At 43.2% G+C, this 11320-nt stretch overlaps 1 protein-coding gene across 1 annotated transcript in view; it reads left to right on the top strand.

The window, feature by feature from the left end:
• The first annotated feature begins 550 nt into the window (after positions 1-550).
• nelfa (negative elongation factor complex member A) overlaps positions 551-11320 on the top strand; it is a 107277-nt gene continuing 96507 nt past the window's right edge. Inside the window, exon 1 of the mRNA XM_069923775.1 lies at positions 551-938. Within this exon, the coding sequence (XP_069779876.1) occupies positions 729-938 (210 nt within the window). The 5' untranslated portion in view covers positions 551-728. The remainder of the gene's footprint in view (positions 939-11320) is intronic.

Genomic DNA, 11320 nt, shown 5'->3' with positions numbered 1-11320 from the left:
CAGCCGCACTCGGGTATTTTAGGCGGCTTGACATGGGGGGGTGGGTCATTCTGGCCACCTGAAAGCAGCTATCGTCAAAGCAACTCTTCGGCCGCTTTCCTCCTATCCTATCCCCAGAAGGGCACGCTGTCAACGTGATACCACCGTACATGTCTGCAGATTCAAGTCAGGAGGCCGCTGGGAGCCGGGACTCACTTTCAGCCGGGATCACAGTGCCGGAGTCACCACTGGCATCAGCGAGGAAGCGAGCAGCGGTGACCAGGACCAGGAGTCCGAGGGCGGGAGCAGCGAACATGGCTCCGCACCGGCGACCTGCGACGGGCCGAGGAAAGAGAAGAATCGCCGTTACTCAATCGAATGCAAAATTACTCCCAGCGCCGAACGTAAAAATTAATCGAACCTAAAGGAGCGAGGAATTGCGATGCTTCAAACCTCTCAACCGTCCTCCCTCGCCGCGCAGCTCCAAAGGCCGGGGGGGTGGGGGGGAAATCGTCGGATGATTGACGTGAGGATCCACCAATTGGCGAATCGGGTTGCCCCGGGTTCGGGGGGCGGGGCTACAGACGGGCGTCAATCAAGCTGATTGACAGGAGAGGCTGTGCCGACCAACTGGCGGTTTGGGTCGCGAGGCGCGCCGGCGGGCGGGTCGGCTCGGGGGGGGCGTGGTCTGCAGCCAAGGCTTTCGTCGCCCCGTGTAATGCCCGTCCATTCAAATCTCCTTCTTCAAGATGGCGTCCATGAGGGAGAGCGACACAGGCTTGTGGCTTCACAACAAGCTGGGGTCGGCGGACGAGCTCTGGGCGCCCCCCAGCATCGCCTCGCTGCTCACTAAGGACGTCGTGGACAACATCCGAGTGTGTTTTCACAGCCTCTCGTCGGCGGTGAAGCTCAAATTGCTGCTGGGGATCCTGCACCTTCCCAAGCGGACGGTGGACGAGGTGAGGCGCCTTCCCTTCCTCCCTTTCTCTGTGCGAGCGTGTCAGTCAACAGATGTGGGAGGGAAACGGGAGGGAAGGCGGCAGGAAGCACATCAGAGAGGTCATGGCAGAGTCCCGCCGCTCCCCCCCCCCCCGCTCCCTTGCACGAAGAGGCTGTGAATTTGGGGGAAATGTACTGCTTGGGTGTGTCACTCTCTAACTTTCAGTGAAGATTCGCCAACTTTCACTCTCTTCGGGGGATGGTTCTCTCTTTGGCTTTTATTTTCTCCATGCCCATGGAAGGCAACCCCCAATGGGATGGTCCTGCCCAGCTCACCCAATATGGAAGACTCGTGACCAGGTGCCAGCTCATTGCCTTGAGTCATCAGCTTCATTTTTGGATTGGAAAGCGACCTGTCGCACAATTTTTAAAAAGAAATACTCTTCAGGGTGCAATTTTTGTGGTGCACCGACATTGGGGACTTTCGTCTGAAAAATCATCCCGAAGGAATCACGGCACAGTTCATCAAAGTCATCCCACCGAGGCCTCGGGTCCAATGCTACTTGAGTTTGTAAAACACAAAAGATGATTTGTTGCGGCTTGGACAGAATCGAGAGTTTCGTGGTGTGGCGTGTCACAAATCCGCGCGAAACATTCTTTCCGCTTAAAAAAAAATCAGAACTTATTGTCGCGCACAAGTCGCAAGATTTGTTGTTTTGTGGCAGCATCACAGTGCCAGCATTCCCATCAGCCACCTTACCCGCACGAATAAAAATAGCACACGAAAAGTGAGGCAGACCCTTTGGTTTCATCGATCATTCAGGAATCTGTTGGCAGCGGAGAAGAAGCTGTCCTTGTTTTTCAGTTGGTTGTTTTCCCCAGATGTTAGCGGAGTGAAGAAGGTGGTGGGGGTCCTTGAAGATGGCGGCTGCTTTCTTAAGACACCACATCTTGTAGATGCCCTCGATGGAGCGAAGACTGTGATTGGCGCAGGCTGAGTTAACAAAGCTCTGGAGTTTTTGTCCTGAGCATTGGCACCACAGTACACCTGTAGAAGTTGACCAGAGTCTTCGGTGTCATCTCAAACACCTCACAAAGCGTAGCCTCCGGTGAGCCGCCTTTGCTATGGCATTGATGTGGAGGCTTCAGGAAAGATCCTCGGAGATGTTGACCCCCCCCCCCAGGAATTTGAAGTTCTTGACCCTCTTCACTACTGAGGACTGGATCATGTTTTTCTGGTTTCCCCCTGAAGTTCACAATAATCTTGGTTTTGCTAACATTGAGTGCAAGGTTGTTGGCATGACACCACTCAACAAAGCTGATCTATCCTCATTGCTTTTTGTGATTCTGCCGACAACCGTGGTGCATTCAGCAAATTTGTAGATCGTATTGGAATTTTGCCGGGCCGCACAGTCATGGGTATGGGCTAAGCGTGTATCCGTGAGGTGCCCCTGTGTTGATAGTGAAGAGGAGGCATACCTGGGTACACATGGCAATTCAGGCTACGTGTGTGAAAATAGTTTGAGATCAGCAGTGCTTCCTGACCTGAGATTTTGCAAGCTTTCTGGTTTTTATTTCAGATTTCCACCATCTACAGTTTAACTTTTGTTTTTCAAAATGCTGCACTGAGCTGATACCTCAGGAAATCCTGGTAGCATTAGATGAGAAATAAATTACTAACTCATTTATAAATATTCATCATTTGTTAAAGAATTCCCTGTGGGCAGTATATTGTGAGAATGTTGACTTGGCATCTTTTGAACTTCTGTTAAAAACTGAAATGATCAGATTTTTCATTGAGAGGTGGTACATTATTTGAGTGACAATTAAATTGTTTCATTCATCGATTTTCACCCAAAAATTGTTAGATGCTTCTCTTTGGCATGTATTATTTCTCAACTTTTGAATAGTTCTTTGTTATCACTTGATTTTTCCAACAAAGAGCGCGTATTAGGTTTGGAAGAATGAAAGATCATAGTCAAACAGAAATAAATCCACCGTGTTCATGCCACCCATCAAGTACAAATCTGTCCTGAAGCAGAGTATCGACTGCCCATTTCCATTCATGGTTGCTGCCTGACCTGCTGGGTTGCTCCAGCAGATTTTGGTCTATATTCTAGCAAATTGTTTTCAAGTCAAATCGATAGCATTATCATTTACCAAAACTTGGCCGAAGCCTTCTTTGGTGACTTGATTTTAATTTTTAAAATTTTAGACATACAGCATGATAACGGGCCCTTTTGGCCCACAAGCCTCTGGCTGCCCAATTATACCCAACTGACCTACAGCCCTGGTCCACCTACCACCCCACCAGCCTCCGCATCTACAACCTCCTCCTCTGCCATTTTTGGCACGTACTACATGATCCCTTCACTAGACAAATTTCCCTCTCCGCCATCTGCATGGACTGCTCCCTCCATGACTCCCTTGTCCACTCCTACCTCCCCACCAATCCTCCCCTTGTGACCTACCCCTGTGACTGCAGTAGTTGCTTCCCTTGCATCCACACCTTCTCCCTCAGCACCATTCGGGGCTCTCATCAGTTTTATCAAGTGAAACTATATTTCACTTGTGAATCTACAGGGGTCATCTACTGCCTTTGGTGCTCCTATTGTGGTCTCCTCTACATCGGAGAAACTGGATGTGGACTGGGAGATCACTTTGTTGAGCACCTTGGCTCTGTCCGCTGCAATAGGTGGGTCTCCCTTTGCCACCCATTTCACTTCTCCATTTCATTCCCTTGCTAACATTGAATGTCCATGGTCTCATGCACTACCTGACTGAGACCACCCTTAAATTGGAGGAACAACACCTCATCTTTCGACTGGGCACCTTTCAACCGGATGGCATTAATATCGACTTTTCTGGCTTTCGTTAAACTCCCACCCCCACCCCCGTCGCTTTTCCCCATCTCTGTCTCTCCATTCTGTCTCTTTTCAAACAAGCATAATGAATTTTTACCTCATCCCTTGTATCCAATTCCTCTCCTTGTTTGAATTCTGAGATTTCCTGCTTCTGGCTCATTTCCTTGAAGAAGGCCTCAGGCCCAAAACTTCGGCAATATACCTTTGTCTCCAATAGAGGCTGATAAGACTGGCTGAATTCCTCCAGCGTTTTGGTGTGTTTTTATGTTTTCAATGGTGGGAGAAAAGTAGAGCCTCTGGGAAAAACCCCACACTAACATGGGTAGAACGTACAAACTCCTTCCTGCAGGATTTGAACCCTGGTCCTGACTGCTGGTGCTATAACAGCATTGCACTAACCACTATGTTAACCGTGCTGCCCTTATCTAGACTCATCTAGATACTTTTTAAATGTTGTGCTGGTTTCTGCTGATCAACTTCAAATGGTGTATTCCAGATTGCAATCACCCTCTGGATTTGGGGAGAAAAGTTCTTTGATCCTTTTTTCTCATTCATTTTGTTTTGAATATTTTATTTTGAGCATTTTCAATCAACATGCAGTCAAAACAAAGAATAATCAAAAAGAAAAACATCAATATCAATAATATTAACAAAATACAAGTATCGATCCATATGGAAGTATTAACAAAGTGAGAAAAAAATCAACATGTGATTCAATTATTATAAAGAAAACTAAAATAATACTACAAAAATGCAAATTCAATGTCCTTGCTGAACCAAAGGGAGAAAAAGATAATAGAGAAAAAGAACAACAAAATAAGAGGAACTCCGCCCCCCCCCACCCCCCCAAGAAACAAGAAGAAAAGAAACAGGAAGAAAAGGGAAAGAATAAGGAAAATAAAAGATTGGCTTCACCTAGGATAAACCCCACTCCCATCAAGGGACAAATAACCTGACTTATCTAGGGTCCTTGGCACTGTGAGTACCAGGGGGAAGAGACGGGGGGGTGGGGTGGTGGGGGTGGAAATCATTAAAGATTTACCCCGATGTACCTAAGGTATGAATTCCATATCCATATTCTTCAAAATACATCATACCTTTTTCTGAGGTTATAGATGATCTTCTCCAAGGGAACACAATCATGTATTTCTATCTTGAATGGGCTAAACCTAGTTGGAAATCAGATTTCCAAATAACTTATGAATATCCTGGCTACTGTTAAAGTGAGCTTAACGAATTTTGATTGATATTTTGACAGCCTCCTTTTTAGGTCTTAAGTCTTCTAAATTCCCCAATTAAAAATAATTCAGGTATCGAATTCAAGTAATTTTTTTCCAGATTACCCAAATCTTCTCAGAAAGGGCTCACTTTAGGGCACGACCAGGTTGAATGCAAGAAAGCATTGGTCTGATTTTTCCGATTTCAATTTGTGTAATTTTTATGGAGTAAGGTATAGCTGATGCAAGAAGTTGTATTGCACCAGCCAATACCTTGCATTAATCATGTTAATCTTGCTGCCCTGACGCAAGTCGGACCAGCAAAATGGATCAATTTCTATTTGTCTTTGGTTCTTGTATGTCTCTGTAATGAGGAAAATATTTTTCACCATCTGCCTCAATTTTGTATATCCATAACGTTTCCTTTGCACCCATCTGCCATTGCTTTGTCATCGTAACAGCTGATCAATGTTGTTTTGTAGTGAAGCCTATTCTCCTATCAAAAACAGAATTATTTCAGTCTCTCGTGTCTATTGCGTTATCTGCAAACCCCAATCCTATCTTTTACAAAGTTGATCTCATTACATTTTTTTTTTAAAACATGAGGTTGTAGCTAGCTGCTACAAGCTATGGCTCTGCAGAGCCTATAGCACAGGAGAAATTATAACTGCGTTCAGGTTAGCTCAGAAAGAACACACTGTTCCCAGAAAGAATGACACAAACCCAGTTGAGTGTAGTTAACACTTTCTTTATTGGGCTCACAGCCCTGCTTATTCTCAAGATGAGGGGTGTGGTCAAAACTTTCTCAGCACTGATTTGGTGTGTTTGTGATCTGATTTCCCTGATAGGCCAGTTGAGATCTTTTGGTTGTGGCCAATTGGAGGGCAAAATTGCGGGCCTCGTGCAGCCTGCTGGATCCGTCGCGTTCGTCCATCATTTTGTGAGGCCCCGTGGGGGGAGCTGTGAAGGGCTGCCACACGGTGGCCTTTTAGATCCTCAAAGCTGCTCTAATTTTCACGGATTCATCCAAGCCCTTCATCTCCTTTGTAGTTAAAAATGTTTGTTAATCAATGTCTTGGGTTTATTCAATGTCTCTGCCACGATACGTCTTCAGGTAGAGAGGATCAATGATTTGAGACTCTCAGAAGAAATTCCTTTATTTGAAATGGGTGATCCTTTTCTAGTGAAAATACTTGGCCTAGTACCTAGTTGTAGATGCTCTCACTTAGAGAACCAACATCTGCCAATCTCTTTTTGAATCTTAGGTTTCAATCAGATTTCGTCTCATTCTCCTGAACTCTACTTTGAATCAATTAAATCAAGAATCAACCTTTTGAACTTCCTTCAGCATTGGTATAGATGTAAATGTTGACATACATTCTGTGCAGTGTTCCAAGTGAAGTCTCAAGTTCCAGGTTTTCATTCTCCATTTCCCTTGCAATAAAGTTAATTGTATTTGTTCTACTTGCATGCTGCCTTTCTTCAAGTACCGTATACTCCGATTATCCAAAATGGTCAGGACCAGGCCTATTTTGAATAAATTGATTTTTCAGAGAACTGGTTATTTTTTTAAAAACAGCCCAGTAACAACAGCAAATCACTTATAACATTGTTTAAATAACAACAAACAACAAGGGAAGGCTTTTAAAGCATTAAAATAATGTGTAATTCTCACCAAAAAAATACTGGCGGCTACTGATCACCAACACCTCCCCACTGAGGCCCTGCTCCGCCAGGAGCCCGACGTCTCCACTGCTGCCTGTGAGCCTGAGGTCCACAGTCAATTCAGCTCTGAAAATATTTTGGATAGATGAATATCTCTGATTGGTTTGGGATATCCTCATTTATCTAAATTTTTTTTTAAATTCAGATAATGGAGGATTTCAGTGAATCCTATTGTGGATAATTGGAGTTGTACTGTACAAAGACTTTTAGAAAATATTGCAGTATCATTTATTACTCTTCCTCCATTTAAATACTTTGCTTTTTCATTTATTCCTTCCAAAGAAGTGGATTACCTCTGAATTTCCCACCAAATTGGCATAGTGGTTTACAAAGACACGAGTCAAAGAGCCTGATCCTGCCCTATGTTCTTGCCCACCCAATTAGTCCATTTGTACTTGGAGTCTGTGTTTTCATTATAACCTGTTAATCTATCTTTCTTTGTGTCATCTGCAAATTTGGTTACAGTCTAGTTGGTAACTATATTTGTATTAATACAAACTTGAAAATAGTTCTCTCAACACAAATTACTGTAACACTCCAATAGATACTGATTTTAATCCAGAAATGTTCCATTTATCATGTCTCTTCTATTATTAGGCACTCTTGTAACTATGATAATGATATCGCAACATGGTGCTCTCTCGCTTTATACAATGACTTTTTTGTGGCACTCTATCACATGGCTTTCTGTTGTACAGCACAGAAACTGGCTCTTGGGTCCACCACATCTATGCAGATTGTGCTTTTCAACATTAATTCCATATCTACTTATGCCTTATTCAAATATCTACAAATCACTTTTAAATTGTTACTGTTTCTGCATCTTTCACCATTACCTCTGATAGCTCATTTTAGATGCCACGTGTACTTTCTGTGGAAATACTATCTCTGATCCCCATTAAACCACCACCTCATCATAAACCTAAAATCTCTAGTTTAAGAGAACCCTACCAAGAGAACAAGTTTCTGGCCATCTATCCTATCTATGCCTTTTATAATTTTGTATCTCACACTTGTATCATCTCTCCATTTCTGTGTTCAAACAGACCCAACCTATCCAATCCAGGCAATCCTATCAATCCAGGCACATCCTTGTGAGTCTTATTTGCACCTTCTCGAACCTAAGCACACTTTTCCAGTTCGGTGGTTATGAGAACTACACACACAAATCCATTCGCAGCTTAACTCTCCTGTAACGTGGCATCCCAACTCACGTACTCAGTGCCTTGACCAGTGAAGACAAGCATGCTCTAGGCCAGTGGTTCTCAACCTTTTTTTTCCACTCACATACCACTTTAAGTAATCCCTATGCCATAGGTCCTCTGTGATTAGTAAGGGATTGCTTAAGGTGGTATGTAAGTGGGAAGAGAAGATTGAGAATCACTGCTCTAGACCCAATTGTTACTTAAATATTTGGATTGAGAAAATTTGTCATTGGCCCATTTCCTTTGGCGTTATGAAACCTTGCACATAACGAATCAATTAGGTACGATTAAAACAGTGGTTTTCAAACTTTTTCTTTCCACCCACGTACCACCTTCAGCAATCCCTTACTAATCACTGATGGCAAAGGAAATACTTAAAGTGGTATGTGAAAGAAAAAGGTTGAGAACCACTGCTGTAGGCCTTCTTTACCACCCTGTTTACCTGCATTGTCACTTTCAGGTGCTATGTACCTGAAGGACTCTGCTCAAGAACATTTCCCAGGGTCCTGCCATTTAACTCCCAAAATTTTGCATAACTGAGTTAAATTCTATTTGCCATTCCTTTCCATATTTTCCCAATTGATCATTATCCTGTTGTAACCTTGAACAATATTTCTTACTGCCCATTTGATGCCACCTGCAAAGTTGCTAATTATGCCACCAACATACTCATCTAAATCAACACCACTGGTCACAAGCCTCCAATCTGCACAACTACTGTCTCTGTCACTCTCTGCCTCCCACCAATGAGTCAAATTTGTATCCAATTAGCTAGCTCACCCTGACCCCATATGTTCTAACCTGTAGCACCAGTCTTACCAAAGGCCGTGCTAATAAGATCTAATGTCCTGTACTTGTCGATCCTCTTGGTTACCTCTTCAATATATTAATAAAATTCATAAGAGAAGACTTCACTTGCATAAAGCTATGCTGATTATCCCCAATCATTATTAGCCTTTCCAAATACAAAAAATCCTATGTCAGAGCCTCATCCACAAGTTTCCCATTACTGATGTGTGTAATACTGGCCTGTAGTTAACAGGGTTACCCTTGCTGCCCATAATGAGTAACAACCTGAGTCTTAACATGGACAAGACAAAGGAGATGAAGACCAGGAACAACCACCCTCCACTACACATTAATAAATCAGTAGTGGAGAGAGGGATTAAGCACCAAGTTCCTTGCAGTTCTCAACTAGTGACCTTTTGAGGACACAACATCTCCTCATTTGTCAGGAATGTACATCTGCACTTCCTGAGAAAACTGAAGCAGGCAAGGCTACCGCCCAACAACCTTCTGTAGGAGCTCTATCAAGACTATTCTGGCCGGCAGCATCACAGTGTGGTGCGGTTGCTGCAGAGAAATGGATCAGAAGTCAATCTACAGTACCATAAGAGCAGCCGAGGGGTTAACTGGAGTTTCTCTTTCCCTCCTGCCCCCCCCACAACCCCCATCAACATGATCTACCACGATTGTTGTCTGAAGAAGTCACACAAAATCACTCTTCCACACTGCACACAGCATCTTTCCGCTGGTCCCATTGGGAAAGAGATACAACACTACTGGGCTAAGGAACAACTTCATCCCATAGGGAGTGAGAAGGCTGAACAATCAGAGGAACTGCTCACTCTGACCATCTAAGACTCTCGTATTCATAAAACAATATTTACTTATTTGCATATATGAATGCTTGTCCTGCATATGTGTGGTTTGTCTGTATGTGTGTTATGTCTGATTTTCTACTGTGGTCTAGAGATCATGGTTTTGTTAGAGGTACTTGAGCAGATGATAAAGTCACAATATTAGCTAAACTCTAGTCTTCCTGTACATCATCCATGCCTAGCAAAGTTTCAAAAATCTCTGCCAGTCTCCCAGCAATCTCCTGTTAAACTTGGGTTGAGAGATTTAACCATTTCAGGATGCCACCTCCTTCATAATTTTGATAGGCTCCACAGTATCATTTTGACAGCCAATTGTTTTGAATTTCAGTTATTGTTACTAGGAAATCTGTGGACTTTTTAAAAAATATATATATAATCAGATGGGCTCTTGATGGTGCTTGTAGGGTTAAATATCTGTCATGTCACAGCTGCAAATCTCTGCTTTCTGATATGTTAGATGTGTTTTATTTTAATTTGAATGAGCAGGAAGAGGTCTATTTTATCATCTCATCAATAAGGTTGCTCTTCGGTGATAGTGATCCATCAAAGGGGAATTAAATGTGGTACACTAAGTTCCACTTTAAAAAATGAGTGATTGCTAGACTGTTTTAATCCCTTTTGCAGTTAACTGTTAATTCTGCTGTTAATAGAACTCTTGATGTTTTTCTGTAAAAAGACATCTGGAAAATCTTAAAATAATTGGATTTATTGGCATCAAAAGGTAATTGTCTTTGTACGGATGCAGCCTGATCTCCTGAGTAATGACTGCATCTGCTGTTTTAATTCAGATTTCCAACATCTCTGTTATTTTACTTTGAGAAATTGTTAATGTTTCAGATTGTGATCTTTTCAGTTCGAAATGTTTGAAGGCAATAGGAAATCAAGCAATTTGAAGCCAAGTTCGGAAGCCTTGCCCACCACCATCATTGAAATCTGCTATATTGCCTTATGGAAGACTCGGCATTAAGCTGACCTTGGTTGTTTACACAGCATAATGCTGGGATAGTGTGCATTTTACACAGCAAGCAGGCATTTGGGAGCAAAAGAGGCAGGACATATAACTCAGCAGCATCTACATCTGGTGTGATATATAGCACATGCATTGAACATGTCTTACTACACAAAAATGGCAGTAGATCTTGATCTTCTGATTGTGCTACTCTCCGTGAATATGTATACCACTCTTCGAGCACAGACACATTTCCTGCATATGGCACATGACTTTACGGTGCGCCGATGATGCAACATTCGTGCGGGTATTGTGTTCATGCGATCAGAAATGCATTGGAGAAGCAGAGATATTTGAGGCAGAAAGGCATGTGGACCTTAGATGTCGTAGACGGGGACGTTTAGTTCAAGTCTATTCACACTGCTCTTGGATAGAAAGATGTGGTGGAGAGAGAGACCACATGTGCCTGTGTTTTGGTCTAATGTCCCCAACATGTTGAAGGTGAGTGGCAGAGTCATTTCCGTATGTCTCGGGCCACTTTTGACTTTGTATTGGAACTCGTTGAGCCACAAGAGCCAACAAACTGGAGAAAACCTCTGGAACCTCAGCTTAGACTTGCTGTTGCTGTGTGGTGGTACGCTACCCCATGTGAATAGTGATCCATCATTTATACTTTTGGTGTCGGTGTCACCACTGTATGTGTTGGTACGCCAGGTTACTGGAGCATTGAAGAGGGTCCTATTTAAACGTTTTGTTGACCTGCTGAGTGGTGCACGTCTTC

Source organism: Narcine bancroftii, chromosome 3, assembly GCF_036971445.1.
Source record: "Narcine bancroftii isolate sNarBan1 chromosome 3, sNarBan1.hap1, whole genome shotgun sequence".
NCBI classification, from domain to species: Eukaryota; Metazoa; Chordata; class Chondrichthyes; order Torpediniformes; family Narcinidae; genus Narcine; species Narcine bancroftii.
Note: the sequence above shows the minus strand (reverse complement) of the source record. Positions and strands in the feature narration are given on the sequence as shown.